Genomic DNA, 22,508 nt, shown 5'->3' on the forward strand with positions numbered 1-22,508 from the left:
TATCTGTTTACTGCAGTCTTCCCTTTGTGACTGTTTCAGTCCTTTCTTTGTTGTACTACCTCCTGTATTACAGAGCACTGTCCTTTTCTGTGCTGGTGTGTGTGTTAGGCTCTGCATTCCATTTTGCGGACTTTTCCCTTCCCTGTTTGCTGAGGGTCTCTGCCTACAGTATCTTATATTACAGTCCCTCACTTTCTAACAACTGGTAACCAGTGGAAATCCTTAAAAACCAGTAAAATACATTAATATTTTGTATACCAACAATTAGTCTAGCTACGGCATTCTGTACCACTTGGAATGCCTTGAGTCAAGGAGATGATAAACCAAGCTATAGGGCATTGCAATAATCTAACCGAGACAGTATCAAACTTTGCACAACAATTCTAAAACCATATAAAGTTAACATAGGTCTTAATCTAAGCAAAAGATGTAACTGAAAAAAACTCATCTGTACTACCGAAAGACTTGCACACTCATATTCAGTGCACTCTCTAAATGAACACCTAATAACCTCATTTCTTTTTGCACAGCAATGTATTTATCCCCTAAATTCACATGATCAGGCCACGTTTCTTGCTCACTTCTCCCCACAATCATTACTTCGGTTTTAGCAACATTCAATACTAAACCATTGTTCATCATCCAAACCCTCACTTGTTCCATATAAAAACTCAACTGAACATCCAAACCATGATCCCAAGCTTGTACTGAAAAAAAAAAAGAACAAAACATCATTAGCATATACACGGTAAAAGACACCTAAAGATTCAAACACACCACCTAGCTGGGCCAAAAAAAATAATAGGCCGATAAAGCTGAGCCCTGTGGAATACCATGCTCCATCACAACATCTTCAGAAACCTGCAAGCACTACCATAGTTCTTCCAATCAAATAAGATTGAAACCATTTTATCACTTATCCACCTGTCCCTAAATTTTTCAATTTCACAAGCAAAAACTCCACACCAACTGAATCGAAGGCACCAGAAATACCCAGTGAAACCAAACAGAAACAAGTGCCATTCTCCATCTTCCCCTTCATCACATCAACGGTAGAGACCAACAGTAATTAGATTGTACGCTCTGTCGAGCAGGACTGTCTCTTCATGTTCAAGTGTATAGCGCTGCGTACATCTAGTAGCGCTTTAGAAATGATAGGTAGTAGTAGTAGATACACTTTCTCCATTTGTGAGTACTAGGCACAAAATTGCTTCTTTCCTTGTCAATTCCATTGCCTTTTGTCTGAGCAGTGCTGCTAGTAAAGAATCAATACTCCACCTAGAACTGTAGATAGTGTGGAATATAAATGTTGAAATAAATAAATAAATCAGTAATTTACCAACTTATCTCCAAATTCCACAGATGGGATATTCCAGTTAATATCTGGCAGGTTTAAGCCTCCCTCTAACACAACCACCTTCTTCATTTTCATCTTTTTATTTATTTTTTACCTGTCCAAAATCAATTTACCTGTCTAACATCAATTCAAGAATGGGCTAAAAACAACTACCTGAACTCAAGTAAAAGCGAGCATCTCTGGGTCTCTAACATAAGTGGACACATACCTGACATCAAAATCTCTTATGGGAAATATGAACTCCCCCTCAAATCACAAGTCAGGAACCTTGGAATACAGTTAGATTCAACACTTACTCTGGTTCCCCAAATCCAAGCAACTTTCAAGAGCTACTTCTACCATTTGCGACAACTGCGCTGCCTCCCTCCTTACATTGAGAAGTCGAACCTTGTTCCAGTTGTGCATTCCATGATAACATCAAGGTGGGATTACTGTAATGCACTCAACACTGGTCTGATTACAAAGGGTTTGCACCAGCTCCAGTTGATTCAGAATGCTGCAGTAAGACTACTAGAAGGTGACCACATCACATCCTTTTTGCAAAAACTTCACTGGCTACCAGTACAATACAGGGTTAAATTAAAAACTCTGTGTGTGATCTTCAAGGCCCTTAAAGGAAATGGCCCTGAGTACTTGAAGAACAGGATCACCCTCTGCACACCTCCAAGGATACTAAGGTCCTGTCAAGGACTATCCCTAACTACACCCTCTCCAAAGGACATAAGAACATACGAATAGCCATACTGGGTCAGACCAATGGTCCATCTAGCTCAGTATCCTGCTTCCAACAGTGGCCAATCCAGGTCACAAGTACCTTGCAGTAACCCAATTAGTAACAACATTCAATGCTGCCAGTCTTGGGGCAAGCAGTGGCTTCCTCCATGTCCATCTCAATAATATATGGACTTTTCCTCCAGGAACTTGTCCAAACCTTTTTAAAACCCAGATACGCTAACCACTATTACCACATCTTCTGGCAGCGAGTTCCAGAGCTTAGTATTCTTTCACTGAAAAAATATTTCATCCTATTTGGTTTACAAGTATTTCCATGTAATTTCATTGAGTATCCCTTTGTCTTTGTACTTTTTGAAAGAGTGAAAAATTGATTCACGTTTACCCATTCTACACCACTCAGGATTTTAGAGACCTCAATCATATCCCCCCTCAGCCATCTCTTTTCCATGCTGAAGAACCCTGACCTCTGTAGCCTTTGCTCATACGGGTGGAGTTCCATCCCCTTTATCATTTTGGTCACTCTTCTTTGAACCTATATGTTTCTTGAGATACGGCGACCAGAATTGAACGCAATACTCAAGGTGAGATCGCACCATAGAGGTACAGAGGTATTATAATATTCTTGGTCTTATTTTGCATCCCTTTCCTAATGTCCTAGCGTCCTGTTTGCTTTTTTGGCCACTGCCGCACATTGAGCAGAAGATTTCAGCGTATGTACAGTGACACCTAGATCGTTTTCTTGAGTGCTGACGCCTAAGGTAACATCGGGTAACTATTATTTGGATTATTCTTCCTAATGTGCATCACTTTGCATTTGTCCACATTAAATTTAATCTGCCATTTGGATGCCCAGCCTTTCAGTTTCCTAAGGTCTTTCTGCAATTTTTCAGTAGAGGAGTGTGGTAGCCGTGTTAGTCCACTCTTAAGGTTATCAATAGAAATCAAACAAAATAAAACATGGAAAAGAAAATAAGATACCTTTTTATTGGACATAACTTAATACATTTCTTGATTAGCTTTCGAAGGTTGCCCTTCTTCGTCAGATCGGAAATAAGCAAATGTGCTAGCTGACAGGTATATAAGTGAAAACATTCAAGCATTACTATGACAGTCTGACAGGGTGGGAGGATGGGGGTGGGTAGGAGGTATGCATGGGGACATCAAAGCATATCATTGATATTCTAACAGGATGGGTGTGGATAGGTGAGGGGTGGGGTGATCAACAGAGACATACAGCTTTATGGTTTATAATGGGCTAGGAACCCCAGATCCTTGTTGTCCTTTCTGTTGGGTGTTAAAATATTCAATCATTCTGACTTCAAAGGTTTACGTTCTTATATGGTTTAAAGTTACCTTTCAGGATTCTCACTGTGAAGTCACTGGTACAGTGTCCTGGTCCTGTAAAATGCTGACCAACAGGCGTGGGAGCCCTACTGGCACCAGTATTGTTCATGTGATGTCTATGTAAATTGAATCCTACCCACCCCCATCCTCCCACCTTGTCAGACTGTCATAGTAATGCTTGAATGTTTTCACTTATATACACTGTCAGCTAGCACATTTGCTTATTTACGATCTGACGAAGAAGGGCAACCTTCGAAAGCTAATCAAGAAATGTATTAAGTTATGTCCAATAAAAAAGGTATCATCTTATTTTCTTTTCCATGCAATTTTTCACAATCCACATGTGTTTTGACAATTTTGAATAGTTTTGTGTCGTCTGCAAATTTAATCACCTCACTCATCGTTCCATTTTCCAGATCATTTATAAATATGTTAAATAACACCAGTCCCAGTACAGATCCCTGAGGCACTCCACTATTCACCCTCCTCCATTGAGAAAAATGGCTATCTAACCTTGTTTTCTGTCCAATAACCAATTCCTAATCCACAGAAGGGCATTGCCTCCTATCCCTTGAGTTTTTAATTTTCCCAGGAGTTTCTCATGAGGAACTTTGTCAAAAGCTTTCTGAAAATCTAGATACACTACATCAACTGGCTAACCTTCATCCACATGTTTATTTACGCCTTCAAAGTAATGAATCAAATTGGTGAGGCAAGACTTCTGGTGGCTGAGCCCATGCTGACTCTCTCCCATTAAACCATGTTTGTCTGTGTTTTGTCATTTTATTCTTTATAATAGTGTCACTATTTTCCCTGGCTCTGAAGTCAGGCTTACCTGTCTGTAATTTCCCGGATCACCGCTACAACCCTTTTTAAAAATCGGCATTACATTGGCCCATCTTCACGTACTATGGACAATTTTAACAACAGGTTACAGATCACTAACAACAGATCAGCACTTTCATGTTTGAGTTCTTTCAGTACACTGGGGTATATGCCATCCGGTCTAGGTGATTTATCACTTTTTAGCTTGTTGTTTTGGTTAGTACATCTTCCAGGTTCACAAAGATTTCTTTCAGTTCCTCCGCATTGTCACCCTTGAAAACCACAATGTGATATTTGCAAGCGAGCCTTCTCCGGAGTAGCCCCCACACTCTGGAATACACTCCGTGAAAGACTCCACTTAACATATGGCTATCTCTACTTCAGAAAGCAGGTGAAAGGTTGGCTCTTCAACCAGGCCTTTAATGGAATAAGTAACTAACCTTGCCATTCTCACATATAAAACACAAGGAGTGGCACTGGCTGCACATACTGTAGTAGGACATGTTAATCCTCTCCTACCCTAGCTGAGATAACATTTAATCACCTCTCTGACCTCATGTGCAACTTTCTTTAAATTGGTCCCCTTATTTTCTAACTCCTCTTACTCTATTACTTATCTATGGGGCCCTTTTACAAAGGCATATAAGGGCCTATGCACAAGCAGCACGTGTCAAATCAGTATTACTACCCAGCTAGCGTATGCACCTGGCAGTAAATCTGAGTTTGGTGCATGCTGAAAACCCATGGTAGAATATAATTTTCTGTTTTCTACCCCGGGGCGTTCCTGGTGGTAATTGGCAATTGTTGTGCACTGGATGGTTACCACGCGGGTAACACATGAGCCCTTACCACTAAGTCAATGGGTAGCATTAAGGGTTCAGTCCATAAATAGACACAAACTGGTTTTAATTTGCCGCACATCCATTTCCAGGCCCCAAAAAAGAAAAAACCCTTTTTTCCAGATGTGGTGGAGAAATGGTCTAGCGTGCGTCCAATGTATGCACACCTTTGTATAAAAGCCCCTATCAGGCTTATTTTCGAAAGAGAAGGCCGCCCATCTTTCAACACAAATCGGGAGATGGGCATCCTCTCAGGGTCGCCCAAATCACCATAATCGAAAGCTGATTTGGGCGTCTCCAACTGCTTTCCGTTGCGGGGATGACCAAAGTTCCCGGGGGGCATGTCGGAGGCATAGCAAAGGCGGGACTGGGGCACGCCTAACAGATGGGCGTCCTCGAGCGATAATGAAAAAATAAGGGCGTCCCCAACGAGCACTTGGGCAACTTTACGTTCAAGAAAATCAGAGCAAGTAAGTTGTACAATAAGAGAAAATAGAGAAAAGCAATTCACAACTGAGACCAGAGATGAGAAAAACTTAAAATGTTACCAGGTAATCTACATCTGTAGCCTCACAGCCCACCACCAATCAGTTTGCTTTTACTGAACAAGTCTTCATGAACCTTCAAAGGCTAAAAAGAAATGAGTCTTCAGCCCAACCTTAAACATTTTAAAGATGGTCTCCATCTGAAGATACAGATATAGTATATTCCACAACGTTGGTGTTGAAGAAAAGAATGCTGCCTCTTGTCTATAATCCAAATCAGCCTTTGCGAAATAAGGCATTATCATTCAGTTTTGAGATTGAAATTGCAGAGATCTCAATGGAGAGTATGGTATCAATAAATCAGACAAATAGCTAGTGACCCTCTTATAAAAGGCCAAAGGCGCCAACATCAAAATCTAATGGTAAGAAATTGGAAGCCAGTGATGTGGATTAAAAACAGTGGTGTAACATGATCCAATTTAGGTGAACCAGTAACTAATTTGATAGCTGCTTTCTGAGCCATCTAAAGACTGGGGCAAATACAGATTACCTCTCCTCAGTAGAGGAGAGGTAATTAGGGATTGTGAATGCTCAGTATAAATGATGGAAAAATTTGTATCAATAACATTCTGGTGTTTAGATAGTGTGATGTCTGGAAAGTAATTACATTCCCTTTATAGATCCAAATTCTAAAGCCCAAATACTAACAGAACTCACACGACACCCAAAGGTATTGTAAAAAATAGAAAGCCTGTTTATTTACATAGCAACAGAGACAATGCAATAAATGCAAGAATAATGACAAAAGATGGTCTTATCACAATGATAGCTCAGAGCAAATGCACATTAAAGCCTAAGGTAAGCTTCTAGTCCAGCCACTTATCCGAGTCCAATAGCAATAGCTATACAACCTGGATGTAGATGGCACCAAACAACCAATAGATGGCAGGTCTAGATAGATGGAAAATCCACCATTTGCCGTGATTCAAGTCTTGTATGCAGAGATCGCAGACTTCAGCTGGTTTGGATGTGAACCTTGGCCTTGCTGTTGATGCACAGACCCCAAATATTTATCAAAATACCTTTGTCTGTTTCAAATGTTATGACTTGAGGAACTGCAATACTGTCCCCCTTGCATCATGATGAAGGTTTACCTTCTACTGCCTCCCTTTCACCATCTTTTAACCTCATGTCTGTCCTCACTCAACCATTTCAGAGACCCTTTCCTCTTATAATCCCTCCCCAGTATACCCCTCTTTTCAGTGCCTCTCATCCCTTCTCAGGTCATTCGCGCTATGTCTCAACCTTGTGAGCTGTCTGAGCTACGCTGGTCATTTTCAGACTTGGTTCGATTGTAAACTGATGTTACCTGTGTCTTCTGCTTCTTTTCTATCTTATTTTTAAAAAATCTGTCTTTTCACTTGCAGAGGGTCTGACCTCTAAAAGTTTCTAATCTGTCTTTATCTTATTCCTATAACTTAAAATTGTTGTTGCATTGTGATTTTATATTTTTATGCCAGTACTGTCTTAAAGGTGCATGTATTGAACTGTGTTTTGAACTTCTGTGCCAGTGATTTCATATTTTTATGCTGGAATTGTCTTAAAGGTGCTGTCATTACAACTGTGTTTTGAACCTATGCCAAGTGACTTAATCCAATCAATTTGGTTACACAGAATTTGCTGACTCTGGTATCTGTCTTAAAGATGTGTTTATTAGAATTGTGTTTGAATCTTCAGTGCCAGAGACTTAATTCAATCAATTTGGTTACATAGCATCTGGTGACTTATAGACTGCATACCTCTGGAGGAGGGGCAATTTGTATACAGCTGTGTGGCAAAAAATAGAACTTGTTTACCTTGTGAGCTGTCTGAGCTGCGCTGGGCATTTTCAGACTTGGTTTGATTGTAAACTGATGTTACCTGTGTCTTAATATCTTCCTGATAAACTGCTTCTTGTCTATCTTATTTAAAAAAAGAACTGTCTTTTCACTTGCAGAGTGTCTGACTCTATAGTCCCACCTATCCCTCTCCCTCCCACCCACCTCTAGGTGAACTCCCTTTATATAGGGCAATCAAGGGACAAGTATCTTCATTACACCATAATTGGTCAATCCTACTCCTTGTTATCCCCTATCATAGTTCACCTTTTCACACTTGTGAATCACATCAATATGACCTTCATTCACTGCAAGACATGTTCTGCTTTGATCCGAAGGCAAACTATCTGGAACCTTAGAGCTTATCCTATCTGTCTCCAAATATCAGCTTTGAAAGATGAGATCAACAAACTCAAGAAGGATATAGCTACAACTAAAAAAGCATCCAGGATTACTCAATTCCTAGCCACAGAGAATAAAACAACAGAGGAGTGGATGGGTCACAGTAGGCTCTGGTAGACTAAGATCTGTGACACAGAAGCACTCACCTCCCAACCTTTGCCCCTGTCAAATTCTTTTGCTGTGTTGCATCATTATAATGCTAAAAAAAAAAGTACTGTGGTGGAACCAGAGACAATGAAAGTAGCACAACCCAAGAAACATCCCCCAAACAATGACAGATTGGTGAAAAGCAGAAAACTCTTACTGCTTGGAGACTCCATTATCAGAGGCATTAACTTAGGAACACAGTTCAAGGGTTCCAACCTACTGAAATGCCTTCCAGGATCTTCAGCTACCAGATTTACCGACCAAATACTGAAAGTGATCTGAAAAGAGAGCAAGGCTTCAAATACTGATGTTGTAATTCACCTGGGGCCAATGACCTGGTCAACAATAGCAAGTTTACAGCACAGAGAGCATTCCAGAAGCTTGGGGGTGGGACTGAAATCTTTGGTTTGGACTGTGTTTTTTTCTGAATTAGTTCCCACATGGGGGAAGGGAGAGGAAAGAATACGCAAAACAGTGGATTTCAATAAGCAGCTTGAGTCTTGGTGTAAAGAAGAAGGTTTTAGATACATAGAAGCATGGGGTAATACTTGGAAAAATAACAGGCTGTACTGTAATGATGGGCTACATCTTCTGTGGTGGGAAAAAGAATCCTTGAGGAGAAATTCAGACAGTATGTTTCTAGACATTTAAATAGGAAGGCGGGGGTGACAAAAGGAAACAAGAGAATTCAGAAAGTCACCCTCAGACAACATGATGGCAGAGGGGAAGGTCATCTAAATATAGAAAACCATCTAAACTCACCAAGCACATGGAAAGCAATGAGCACAAATGCTCATAGTCTAGTTAAAATGTTCAAGATTTGCAAGCCCTCATGTTTGAAGAAAACTTGCATATTGTTGCTATTACAGAGACGTGGTTCAATGATTCCCATGAATGGGATGTGACTATACCGGGCTATAATCTTTTAGGAAGGATAGAGAGGGCCGAAGAGGTGGAGGAGTGGCGCTGTATGTGAGAGACAATATCAGTGTGGCTGAAATGCTGGGAACCTGGGGAAAGGAAGAAGCTTTATGGATTGTCCTGGAAAGAGAAGATGGAAATTGTATCCACACGGGGGTTATCTACAGACCTCCCACACAAACGGAGAAGCTAGACAAGGATCTGATAGAAGATATTCAAAAGATTGGTATGAAAGGAGAGGTGCTACTGTTGGGAGATTTCAACTTGTCTGATGTGGATAGGAACGTCCCGTCTGCAGAATTGAAAAGAAGTAGGGAGATTGTGGATGCCTGTCAAAGTGCCTTGCTCAGACAAATGATGACGGAACCCACGAGGGAAGGTTGATTCTGGATCTAGTGCTCACAAATGGAGGAAAGTGTTTCCAGTTATCAGGGTGGGTGCCCACCTATATAATAGTGATCATCACACAGTATGGTTTGATATAAGGGCAAAGGTGGAGTGCGAACACACAAAACTCAAAGTACTGGATTTTAGACGTACTGATTTTGATAAAATGGGGGAATACCTGAAGAAGGAGCTGTTGGCATGGGAAGGCATAGGAGAAGTGGAAAATCAGTGGTCAAACCTAAATGCTGCTATAAATATGGCACTGATCTTTACGCAAGGAAAGTAAACAAAACAAAAGAAACAGGAAGCCTATATGGTTCTCCAAACAAGTAGCAGAAAAAATAAGAGCAAAAGAGGCTTTGTTCAAGAAATACATAAGAACGCAACAAGAGGATCACAGAAAAGATTTTCGGATTAAACTCAAAGAAGCGAAGGGGAAATATGGCTAGAAAGCGCAAGTGGAAGGAAAAATGGCTAAAGATGTAAAGAGATGTGACAAGACCTTTTTCAGATATAGTGGAGATAGGAGAAAAGATAGGAATGGAATTGCAAGACTGAAAGATAATGAGAATGCTATGTGGAGAGTCAGTAGAATAAAGCAAACGTGCTAAACATTACTTCTCTTCAGTGTTCACGGATGAAAATCTGGTGAAGGACCTCAGTTGGCTACCGAGAGAATATCTGGGAATGGAGTGGATACGCACCGTTTGCAGAAGAAAGAGTTTATAACAGCTGGAGAATCTGAAAGTGGACAAGGCTATGGGGCCAGATGGGATACATCCAGGATAGTGAGCAGCTCAGAGAGGTACTGGCAGGACCTCTTAAAGATTTATTTAATAGATCTTTAGAGAGGGGAGAGGTTCTGCGGGATTGGAGATGAGCAGATGTGGTCCCTCTTCACAAAAGTGGAGACAGGGAAGAAGTGGGAAACTACAGACCGGTAAGCCTCACTTTGGATAGGAAGGTGAGCAGTGGAGTTCCTCACGGGTTGGTGCTGGGGCCTATTCTGTTTAATATATTGTGAGAGATATTGCTGAAGGGTTGGAAGGAAAGGTTTGCCTTTTTTGCGGATGACACAAAGATAGCCAATAGAGTGGATACCCTGGAGGGAGTAGAAATAATGAGAAGGGATCTCCAAACGTTAGAAGAATGGTTGAAGGACTGGCAGTTAAAATTTAATTACTTTATCAAATCGTCTGGGGTATACACACTTTTCGGTTTCTCAATAAATTAGTATTAATACAATCCAGAAACCAGAAATTATGTCATTACTTTTTAAAACATTTTTTATATGCTAAATAGTGCTCAGTAACCGGGTTGCCACTCAAACTTACTGGCAGTTCTGAATTTGTGTCATACCCCATCAGCCATCATAGCACCAAAACCTCCTACCTCCCTTATATCTGTTGAATAAAGTGATTCTGACTAAACTACCACATCTTAATCTACTACATCAACTGTACTCCATTAGATCACTTATCTTCTATAGAGATGGCTGTGGGTGCCGTGACATATCTATTGTAAACAACCTCATATTGCTTACGATAGATAAGTTACAAAAGCAGCTTACACAACAAGAGTGGACTTGAACTCATTATATGACAGTCTCAAGCTACTGTAGAAGCATCGATACATAATGCCCAGTATTTACAGCACATGAAAATTATCGACAGATATACACAGGAGATTAGAGCTCAAAAAGTGGCTAAATTCAAGAGGGATGAAAGGGACTATACTTGTGGTTTTGTATACCCATGGATGGATACCAACAGACAATCCAGGCGTTATAAACGTATGAAATGTGTGGGCTTTACCAATACTTCAAGTGAATCCTCTGGTGATGAGACATCGGTGTCAAATCCCACAATACTATGCAGGTGAATCAGCGACAGGATATGGATACCATTCAGATGCCCCAAGCAGTGGTGGGTCCCTCTTCGTCTTCTTTTGTACCAACAGGGGATACCCAACTACTGGGGGAACCACCTCAACCATATGCCAACCGGACAGGACCCGCCCGAAACCCCGGTTTCAAAAAGAGTATTTTACAATCTATCTTCGAAGACCCTGACATCTTCTCAAGAAGAAATCCTTCAGTTAGGGTTATCATTTGTCCATTTGTTCATTATGATGAATTTTCTAATCGACTTTCTATATAGATTTTTTTGAAAATGAAACTTAGAGCGTATTTTGGTGAACAACAGACGGAGATACACTCTTCTGATATGACCCCCTCGTTTTCCGTCATATGGATGCCGCCAGGCACTCCGGATGCAGTGGTGGAGACCTTTCAAAGGCTGGTGTTACAGGATTTGGGACTGATGGAGCAACACCGTGAATATGCATTCGATAATTTAACAAGATCTCAAAAACAGGAACTGCAACATGATGCATCTATTATAATACTTAAAGCTGATAAAGGTGATGGTACAGTAGTTCAGGATGTGGTGAACTATAGGAAGGAGCATTGTGCGGTTGAGCGATAATAATTTTTATAGTGCTCTTCCTCGAGATCCAACGAGTGAATATCAAGAGGTAGTAAAACATATTCTTCAATTAGCCGATATATGGGGACTATTTCTACTAAAGAATATCAATATCTCTATATGGCACATCCTGAGATTCCTCAAGTACATTTCACTCCTAAAGTTCATAAATCATTATCTAATCCTCCGGGGAGGACCAATAGTGGCTAGTAGAGGATCTCTACATGAGCCACTATCTCAGTACCTGGACTTTCATCTGCAACCGTGAGTGCTCACTATCCCTTCTTATATTAGGGATTCAAAACACTTGATTAATCTTTTGCAGGAGCTTCCTGTGATTGATGGTTCTTCTGTTTTGGTAACCATGGATGTTCGCTGTTTATACACTATGATACCTCAACAAGGAGCTCTTACATTGATTGATTCACAGCTTCAGTCCATGGACATATCTAGTGAAAAGATCTCCTTGTTAAATTCTGTGGTGCAAAGGGTCATTCTACACAATTATTTTCAGTTTGAGGAAAACTTTTGTGCAAACGTGTGGGGTTGCAATGGGTGCCACAGTAGCTCCAACTGTGGCATGCCTGTATATGGCCCAGTTTGAACGCCAATTTGTGTATCCATCCAGGTTTAATGTACACATATTACTGTGGAAGAGATTCATAGACGATGTATTCTTATTTGGACTGGTGATACTGCATTGTTGCAAGTGTTTTTTCAATATCTTAATTCCTGTGACCCCCAATATTTCCTTTGATATCCAAATGGACGTAAGCAGAATACATATTTTGGATACTCAGATTGAATTACATCAGGGACGTCTGTAACTCAGATCTATCGTAAACCGACCAATACCAACACTATTCTGCATTATAATAGTTTCATGCCAGATGTCAGAAAGAAGGCATACCAGTGGGCAATTCCTTAGACTTAAGAGACTGTGCCACTCCATTGACTGTCTTGAAAGTCATGCCTCTGTTTTATATCACAGATTCAGGCAAAGAGGGTATCCTGCGAATACGATCAAAAAGGCCTGTAAGAGGGCGAGGTATGCTCATCATGAATGGCTTTTAAGCACACCAGAGACTACGGTTGAACAACAGGAATGGATGATCTGTGTCTTGCCATTTTCCTCACAAGTAAAGCACATTAAAAGCATCATTCGCAAACATTGGCCGCTTTTACAACAATATACCTCCCGATGTTTGTTTTGCATACACTAGAAGGCACAATCTAGGAGAACTATTAAAGTACAAGCATGATTATACTCCTCCTGGCATCATAGGAGGTCACAAGAAATGCTATAAATGTGTATACTGTCAGTATGCTTGGACAACGTCTATTATTAAACATCCTATCACTGGTCGGGACGTTGTACTAAGGGGTAACATCGATTGTGAGTCCTCCCAGGTGATATACGGGATTTGTTGCCTATGCGGGAAATGGTATGTAGGCCAGACTAAGCGCATGATTAAGAACTGTATAGCGGAGCATCTCAGTAATTTACGACACCAAAAGAGGGAGGCCCCATTGGTCGATCACTGGATACAAATGCAGCATGAGGAAAAGGATGTGTGGTTTGTGGTTTTATTTCAGTTAACTTCCTCAGCAGGGGGAAATGTAACATCCATGTTGCTGCGTAAAGAGCAGCAATTCATATATCGATGGCAGACGGTCGTTCCTGCCGGGTTAAATAAAGAAATTGACTGGTGGTCTATGTCATTCCCTCTGTAGGATTTAAATGATAGGGGATGGGCGGGGTTGGAGATATGCGCATGTACCTGCGTTGTCTTGCCGGTTGGGAGGTTAAGAGAGCAATTCCTACTGCAGGGGGGTCAATGATTATTTTTTCATATATAGAGTATAAGAGATGATAGAATGATATGCTAGTACAGCTCTTTTTGTTTGAATTAAAAAGGGGTTAGATAGATTCCTAAAGGACAAGTCCATAGACCGCTATTAAATGGACTTGGAAAAATTCCGCATTTTTAGGTATAACTTGTCTGGAATGTTTTTACGTTTGGGGAGCGTGCCAGGTGCCCTTGACCTGGATTGGCCACTGTCGGTGACAGGATGCTGGGCTAGATGGACCTTTGGTCTTTCCCAGTATGGCACTACTTATGTACTTATGTACTTATAATTAAGAAAATGATACTTATATGGATCTGTTTTTTAGATTAATGTTCCCCTGACGACGCAAGATAAGCGAAACATGCCAGCATGTCGGGAACTTGAATAAATGGAAGGGAACCATTATTTTAAGCACAGCCTTATCACAGCTATTTTCACGAACCACACAGGGCTGCCTCCGAATGTCATGGCACCCACAGCCATCTTTATAGAAGATAAGTGATCTAATTGAGTACAGTTGATGTAGTAGATTAAGATGTGGTAGTTTAATCAGAATCACTTTATTTAATAGATATAAGGGAGGTAGGAGGTTTTGGTGCTATGATGATGGGGTATGACACAAATTCAGAACTGCCAGTCAGTTTGAGTGGCAACCCAGTTACTGAGCACCATTTAGCATATAAAAAAATGTTTAAAAAAGTAATGACATAATTTCTGGTTTCTGGATTGTATTAATAATAAAGTTAAAATTTAATGCCAAAAAGTGCAGAGTGATGCACTTGGGGTGAAGAAACCCAAAAGAGAGATACTGGATAGGAGGGGAGAGATTAGTAAGCTTGACTCAGGAGAGAGACCTTGGGGTGTTGGTGTCAGAGGATATGAAGGTAAAGAAACCATGTGACAAGGTGACGGCTGTGGCCAGAAGGATGCTAGGCTGCATAGAGAGGAGTATAACCAGCAGAAGAAAGGGGGTGTTGATGCCCCTCTACAAGTCATTGGTGAGGCCCACTTGGAGTATTGTGTTCAGTTTTGAAGTGTATCTTTCTAAGGATGTAAAAAGACTGGAAGCATTGTAAAGAAAAGCTACAAAAACAGTATTGAATTTGCATTGCAAACTGTACAAGGAGAGACTTGCCGACCTGAACATGTATACCTTGGAGGAAAGGAGAAACGGGGTGACATGATATAGACATTCAAATATTTGAAAGGTATTAATCCACAATCAAATCTTTTCCGGAGATGGGAAGGTGGTAGAACTAGAGGACATGAATTGAGTATTGTCAGGAAGTATTTTTTTATGGAAAGGGTGGTAGATACATGGAATACCCTCCCGCGGGAGATGGTGGAGATGAAAACGGTAATGGAATTCAAACATGCGTTGGATAAACACAAAGGAATCCTGCTTGTAAGTATTGGATCTACAGAATCTTTGTGGAGATTTGGTGGCAATGCCAGTAATTAGGAAGCAAAACCAGGCTGGGCAGACTTCTACGGTCTACTCCCTGATCATAACTGAATAGATATAAATGGGCTGGAATGTAAATTTTAAGGGGCTTCGATGTTAGCTTCAGAACTTTTAGTACAAGAACAGTGCTGGGCATACTTCTATGGTCTGTGCTCTAAGAATGAAAGGACAAATCAAACTCGGGTATACATATAAAGTATCACGTACCATGTAAAATGAGACTGGATGGATCTTACAGGTCTTTATCTACCATCATTTACTATGTTACCATGTCATTTCATATACTAAGTAACCTTTCTCCACATGTCAATTCCTCTTTTATCCCCCATTTCACAACTTCACTCATTGTTTCCATCATCAATATACTTACACTCATATCTACCAATTGCCAAGTATTCATTATACCTATAAAATTCCCAGTCCACTCCCCCCATCCATAATTCTATGCTCTTATCCCCCTTCCATTCAATCACCAAGTCATCTTCTACTGTATTCTCCTCCTTCCCTCCAGTCCTAGTCATCTGCTCTTTTCTCCCTCTTCCCCAATAGTCCCATTCATCTTCTGCTCTGTTCCCCCCTCCCCAGTCCCATCCATCTTCTTTTCTGTTTCCCTTCTTCCCCCCAGTCCCATCCATCTCTTCTACTATCTTTCTTCCCCTTCTCCCCTCAAGTCCCATTCATCTTATACGTTGTTCTCCTTCTCTCCCCCCCCTCCCCACCCCACAGTCCTTTTTCAGCTTTATTAGTTAATTTGCACCACTTGTGTATAAAAGTCAATTTTCAGTAAAACACCGTGGGGCCTGCCTTTAAAAAAATGTCATTTGAGCACTGAAAATAACCCCCCTACTCCTCAGTCTGATTCGTCCAGTGCAGCGAGCTGATGCCGGTTTGCAGTACCGACTGAGGGGTGTGAGGACGGACTTGGCATGTGACATTGATTTCCAAGGGGGGTGAGTAGTCATTACCCTACCTGCGCTGGGGGGGAGAGCAAAAGCGGCTTCTGATGTGGGAGCCGCTGGGCTGCTTCTGTTTCCCATGTCGGAGCGCCACTGTACAACCCGACTCCGTGGCTTCCCGGCTCATTTGGGGGGGGCATGGCAGCTGTTTTTCTTGGGTACATGCCATCTTTCCTGCCACGCCACATGGCAAGGCTCAAGTGTCAGCACTCCCTTGGGGCCAGATTCGCCTGCGATTCTGGCAGTTTTATGTGCAGGCCTCCTGGAGGAGGTTCAGGGTGTGTGTACATCGTTAATGGAGGGGAGAAAGGGATCAGGATTTAGGGATCCTACTCTAGGTTTTGTACTGTTTCCTTTTCTCGGAGCATGGCAGTACAGATGAGGTTTAGTTAGTCAGGCTTAGGGCTGTTGACTCCATTTTTCTTTGAGAAATGTTACATTTTGAGGTTAGTGCACTCCTCTCAGGTTTCTCTCGGTCTCCATGGTAATCCTGCACTCTGTGCTGCCCTGGAGGCATTTGCTCTGTGTGTACTGTTTACATCAAATTAGTTTTATTCAGGAAGGTGGCTGGCCGTTCTGCCTGAAGGTTACAGGTTCAAGGCTGGTTTATCCACCCTATTAGAAACTGTGGACTCAGCTATGTTTCCAATGGGGCATATTTTATTTCATTCTCTCTTACTGCTTGCCTGGCCAAGCAGTTCTTGCATGACTGGAACAGTTATCACTACACTACTGTACTAAAGATTGCCCTCCTCTCTCTTTTTGCACACTGATACTAGCCTCACCTTTGCATACTACCCTGGTTTCTGCAGGATGCCTGGTACTTCTAATTGCTTCAGTGGCATTTGTGGCATCTTTTCATGGTATGGGGCACCTAGATTTCATGGAGTGGTCCAGGAAGTACTTCACTGTAGAGTTTGCAACCAGGTGAGAGTGAGCACAGAGCTCTAGAGGAGACACTTCAGGACCCGCTGCAGCTTGCTATCTGTAGTGCGCAATGGTGCAACAGCCATATTATGCTATTCTATCTGGCTCGTTTTCTTAGCCACTCTTGTTAACTCCAATGCATCAGTTCTATTGCACAGTCCTGTCTTTTCTGCATAAGGTGGTTTCTGCCTTTCATCCCATTCCACCTTTGTCTCTTCCTGCTTCTTGGACGTTCACCATGTACTCCCTTACTATTTAGAAGTGACCAGCGAGTTCCGTTGGTCAGATCTTAGTGCCATGCTTTGCTCGGGACCTTAGGAAGGTAATGCAATTTCCAAAGCCACGCTGGCTGTCCATTTTTAGATGGGCAGATGCGGGCGTAGCGGTTTTGATGTCAGGAGGAGCAGACCTTTTGTAAAATAGGCGTCAGTCTGAAGCTGAAGGGCTGATCGCAAAGTCACCATTTTATTCAAAATCCATTTAGGGGAGCCCCTTGCACCCCACGTAGCTACGTCTCTGCATAGTGGGGCAACGTCGGGGGTGACCCACTAAGCAGAAATGACTTCCTACATAGCCTCATGCACTGCTAAAGACTGAAGCGGTCTTCTAGTTCTTGCCATTTAAAGGTTAGCAGATGCAATGGTGGCAGATCAGAAGCAGACATTCAGAACCTGGAGAGCCTTAGATATATAGGAAGGCGACTTCTCCTTACAAAACACCCACACTGTGGTGGGATCATCAGATTCCTGACCTGCTGAGCAGAAATGCCTTCCGGCATAGCCTCATGCTGTGCCCTGGCTGGTCACAAGAAAGGGGATCTGGTTTCAAGAGCCGCGGTGGTGTTTGTCTGAAAGAGACAAGTTCTTCGGCTGATCTCTGTATGAGACAGTCTCTCCCGTTGCAGGTGGCAGCGCTTTCTTCCAGATTGCAGTTGACTTCCTTTTCCGTCTGGCTTCCGTGGCTTCCCTTTTCAGTTTGGCCACTTGGTCCTCTGTCCTGCCGTGGATGGCTTTTGCAAATCGTCCACTTGATCTGCTGTCCTTCCCTTGCTAGGCTTTGCAGGCTTGGCGTGGCAGCGCCAGTCATTCCAGACTTGACATGGCAGCGCATGTAGCCGTAGCCTGTGGAGCATCGCTCTAGTCTGCTGAAGTTATAGTACCCCACCCCACTTGAGGACTACTTTGGTATACCCCACAAGTCTCTGGATTGATCTCTGGGACATTATGGAAGGTAAAATTAGTCCTTACCTGTTAATTTTCTTTCCATTAGTCCCAACAGTTCAATCCAGAAGCCCGCCCTTTGTTGTTCTGGGTTGAGTGTTTTTTTTTCTAGTTGCCTCAGTTTCATCAGATTCTTTCATTAGATTTTTGGCTAAAAAAAAACAAAAATACAAATCAAAACATAAAGGAAACCTTCCGTTGTTACACTCCCGCAGGAGCAGTTGAGGAGCTTACATGGGCTTTATGCAGACAGGAGAGGAATTACTGTTAGATTTCCTCTTCATTCTTTCACTGCTTTGGTATCGACAATACTGAAGTTAAGGTGGCTGCACATGACCACATATAGTAAACCTCTGAAGTTCTCTCCACCTGCTGGTAAAGGAACATAACCCACAAGTCTCTGGATTGATCTGTTGGGACAAATGGAAAGAAAATTATCAGGTAAGGACTAATTTTACCTTACAGGAAACAAGACTGCTCAGCACCAGTACTTTTTCAGAAACCCTAACACCAGCTCAGGGATGGAATTAGAGTTTCCTTCATTAAGGGTGACTTACTTAATTGTGCTGTTTTCTTTGCATGAGGAGAATAGGAAATCACCGAGTTGAAATGTAATTTTAATGCTACTTGCATTGTCCCTTCCCGTGCTCTTTGTTTCTCACGGTGAGGGCTTCCAGGCATGCTGTGCAGGTAGACGGGTGTTAGTCTGGTGCTAGCGCCTGTGTGTACTTCTGAGCATCGGGGCCTGATGGAAGGATTATAGAACTTAATAGTTGGTGTGGATGGTCAGACTTGCAGGCCATATGGTCTCCAAATCCATCATTTTTCTGTGTTTCTATTTTCTATTCTGATAACCTGTACAAATAATAATTTTACAATGGTGTCGCTAAAAGCATATTTTTTCTATATTCTAGACTTTTCGTGAATTTGATAGTGATGGTAATGGCATCATACAAAAGAAGGATTTAAGAACTGTATTGTACAGATTTGCAGTTCCTATCACATCGGTAGAATTTGATAAGCTTTGGACAAGGTATGGCATTTCTTAACTTTTGTTCTTTACAACTTTTAATTGGAAAAGAGATTTGACATTTGCCAAGGATCTAGCAAAAGATATAGTCTTGAGGGATTTATGAAGACTGATTAAACAATTGTGAATCCCTCTTAGAGTGAAGTCTTATTAGTCCTGATTCAGTAAAACATTTCTCAAAAAAATCTTAGTAAAACAGGTCCATCAGGATTTCTAAAATACTGTGAAGAGCAGATTTTAGACTTTGTGCATATGTGTATAATCTGTGAATACTTTAAAAAAATATATTTTATATTTATATATTTTACAAATAGATTTACAAGCAAATATACTTGTATTAGAAAGATGAGACAATCAAATAAAAAAATACACAAGCACCAAGAAAAAGGAATCATATTGACCATCTCCTATTAGTCCTTCCATTCAACTATTTCCATTCTATCTGAGTACATCTTGCCTTTGTCGCTGTCATCATGCCTGTCCTACTCTTCTCCGTACTCTATTGCTCCTTCTCTTGCTCTCCGCTGGGGACATAAATCCCAATCCTGGTCCTCCACATCAGCTCTCATCCTGTTCATACAGGTCACACCGTGATGTCTCCAATCTAATTTCTGTTCCTTTCTTCCCCCCTTCTTCTCTGCCTTTCTTGTGTGCTGTGTGGAATGCCCACTCTTTCTGTAACAAACTTTACTAAATCCACGATCTCTATCTCTCGTAAACACCATGCTTACCCTAACCAGTGCTTTTTTTGTAGAAAAAAAGGTGCCGGTACTCATTATGGGCAGGGTCACCACATGTGGCTCCACCCTATGATAGCCACACCCACATTAGCCACACCCCTTATACCAGCCATGTCGCATATAAACGACATCATTGAAAATATTATACTAGTACAGGAGAAAAAATAACGTGATTTTTTTTCATTATCAATCATTTCTGTAAGCTGTTACAGCTCCAGTATACCCAGCGCAAAATAAGACAGCAGATGTAAAATCTCAAATTGGACATATTCCAAACACTAAAATGAAAATAAAATGATTTTTTCTAACTTTGTTGTCTGGTGACTTTGTTTTTCTATCCATATTGGTCCCAGTCTCTGATTCTGCTGCTCTCTATCTGTTCTCTTAACTCCGTTTCCAGGGCTTCCTTTCCATTTATTTCTTTAATTTCCTCTTCTTCATTTCTTGCCCTACATCAATAAGTAAAAGCTGTGTCCTCCTCTGTGGAATTGACTGGAGGAGGTATAATGTGGATCCAGCTTTTGCCTATTTTCTCCATCCATGTGCAGTTTTCTCCTCTCTTTCCTTTCCCTCATCTCCATCCATGTGCAGTTTTTCTCTCTTCCCTTTCCCGCATCTCCATCCATGAGCATCTTCTCTTACTCCCCTCCATCCAATTTCTGTGCCTCAGCTCTTCCCCTCTCTGACCATCATCTGATAACTTTCACAATTAAACCCCTTCCTCCCTAGTCCTGTCCAATCTCAACCAATACATTTAGGAATCTTCAGGCTATTGACCCTTCCTCTCGTCTCCGGTGTTTCAAATCTCTTCTGAACCGTTATGTTATCCAAGTCTGTCAATGAGGCTATCTCTTCCTATAATATTATTCTCTCCTCTGCAATGGATACTCTTACTCCTCCCATTCCCTATTCTGTAAGGTGTACCAAACCCCAGCCTTGGCTGACCTCTAGACTCTGATACCTATGTTCCTGTGCCCACTCTACCAAACGCCATGCTGACTTCATACATTTCAAATTGTTGCTGACCTTCTTCCAGTCTGCTCTTTCACTTGCGAAACAGGACTACATCCAGTTGACAAATTCTCTTGGCTCAAACCCTCTACGTCTCTTTACCACACTGAACTCTTGCCTCAAAGTGCCTTCACCTCCAACTCCCCTTCACTTTCTCCCCAGATTCTGGCTGAGTACTTTCATGATAAGGTTCACAAGATTAAACTTCCTATTCAGTTTTAGCTTATGTGAGTTGACCCACCCCTCAATGATATCCATATCCTTTCATCTGATCTAAGGCGGTATCCCAGTTTTGGGTGAAGGAAAGCTTAAATGGGTGTTTTAATACCTTGGTTCTCAAGTTCCATTCCCAAAGATTGCATTACCACATTGTACAGAATAGGGGACAAAGGTGAACCCTGGGGAACACCACAACTGCTTGCAAAACACGATTCATCTTGACTTTATGGGATCTTTCTGATTTAAAAAAAAAAAAGAGAAAACCACTGCAGTACATTTCCTGACAAACCCAAGCCACTCATATGTTTACTAAGAGAGCATGTTCAACAAATTCAAATGCACTGAAGAATTCTTTTATCCCTACCATTTGTTGTCCTAGACCTAGCAAAGATTTCCCTGTAGTAAGCAAAGAACATAAAACTGTTTCTGTGCTAAATTGTTTCCTGGAAACTGATATAGAAGTGTTGTCGCGTCCCGCGCTACCTGCTCTTCCGCCGCAGGGGACAGGAGCCAGCGTCCTCCGTGGCGCAGGATGGCGGCCCGGAGGCTCCAGCGTGGGGGCGGGCGCTGCCGCGGAAATGGCAAGTCGGGCCGAGACCGGCGGGCGGCGATGGCAACCACCGGTCTCTCTGTCGCCAGGTGTGGAGGCGAGGTTCGCGCCACCCAAGATGGCGGCGCTAGTATGCTAGGGTCGGTGTCCCTCGCTCCAGAGCCGGGGGCCCTGGAGCTCCGCCTACAAAGCGCCGGATTGGAGGGCCGAGGCAGTGGCTCCGCCTGGGAGATCGGGCAGAGCCAATCCGAAGGGCTCTGCCGATTCCCGGGGCCGGATTGGTGGTTTTCTCCCTCGAGGGCGGGGCGGCTAATGGGGCTCGATATTTAAAGACGGAATCTAAGCTGATACGTTGCTTCAGGTTCTGTTCCCGAAGCCCGCTCCGTGGTTCTGTGTTGTTACTTCCTGGTTCTGTCCAGAGACTTGCTTTGAACCTGACTACTGTTTGCTAGCCGCCGGCCCAGAGACTTGCTTTGAACCTGACTACTGTTTGCTAGCCGCCTGCCTACTAGAGACTTGCTTTGAACCTGACTACTGTTTGCTAGCCGCCTGCCCAGAGACTTGCTTTGAACCTGACTGCTGCTTGCTAGTGCCCACACTCCCGACTCCAGCCAGGTCAGTCCGTCAACCCCAGGTTCCAGCAGTCCCATGACCGCCTGCAGCTGGGGACTCAACCCTGGTGAACGGCGGTCGCCGCGGGTGAAGATTCGGGGTTGCTCGGCTGTCCTTTGAGG

At 42.3% G+C, this 22,508-nt stretch overlaps 1 protein-coding gene across 1 annotated transcript in view; it reads left to right on the forward strand.

Moving 5' to 3' along the window:
* EFCAB6 (EF-hand calcium binding domain 6) overlaps positions 1 to 22,508 on the forward strand; it is a 1,149,121-nt gene that overhangs the window by 778,209 nt on the left and 348,404 nt on the right. Inside the window, exon 21 of the mRNA XM_030215418.1 lies at positions 19,139 to 19,257. Within this exon, the coding sequence (XP_030071278.1) occupies positions 19,139 to 19,257 (119 nt within the window). The remainder of the gene's footprint in view (positions 1 to 19,138; positions 19,258 to 22,508) is intronic.

Source organism: Microcaecilia unicolor, chromosome 9 (genome assembly GCF_901765095.1).
Source record: "Microcaecilia unicolor chromosome 9, aMicUni1.1, whole genome shotgun sequence".
NCBI classification, from domain to species: Eukaryota; Metazoa; Chordata; class Amphibia; order Gymnophiona; family Siphonopidae; genus Microcaecilia; species Microcaecilia unicolor.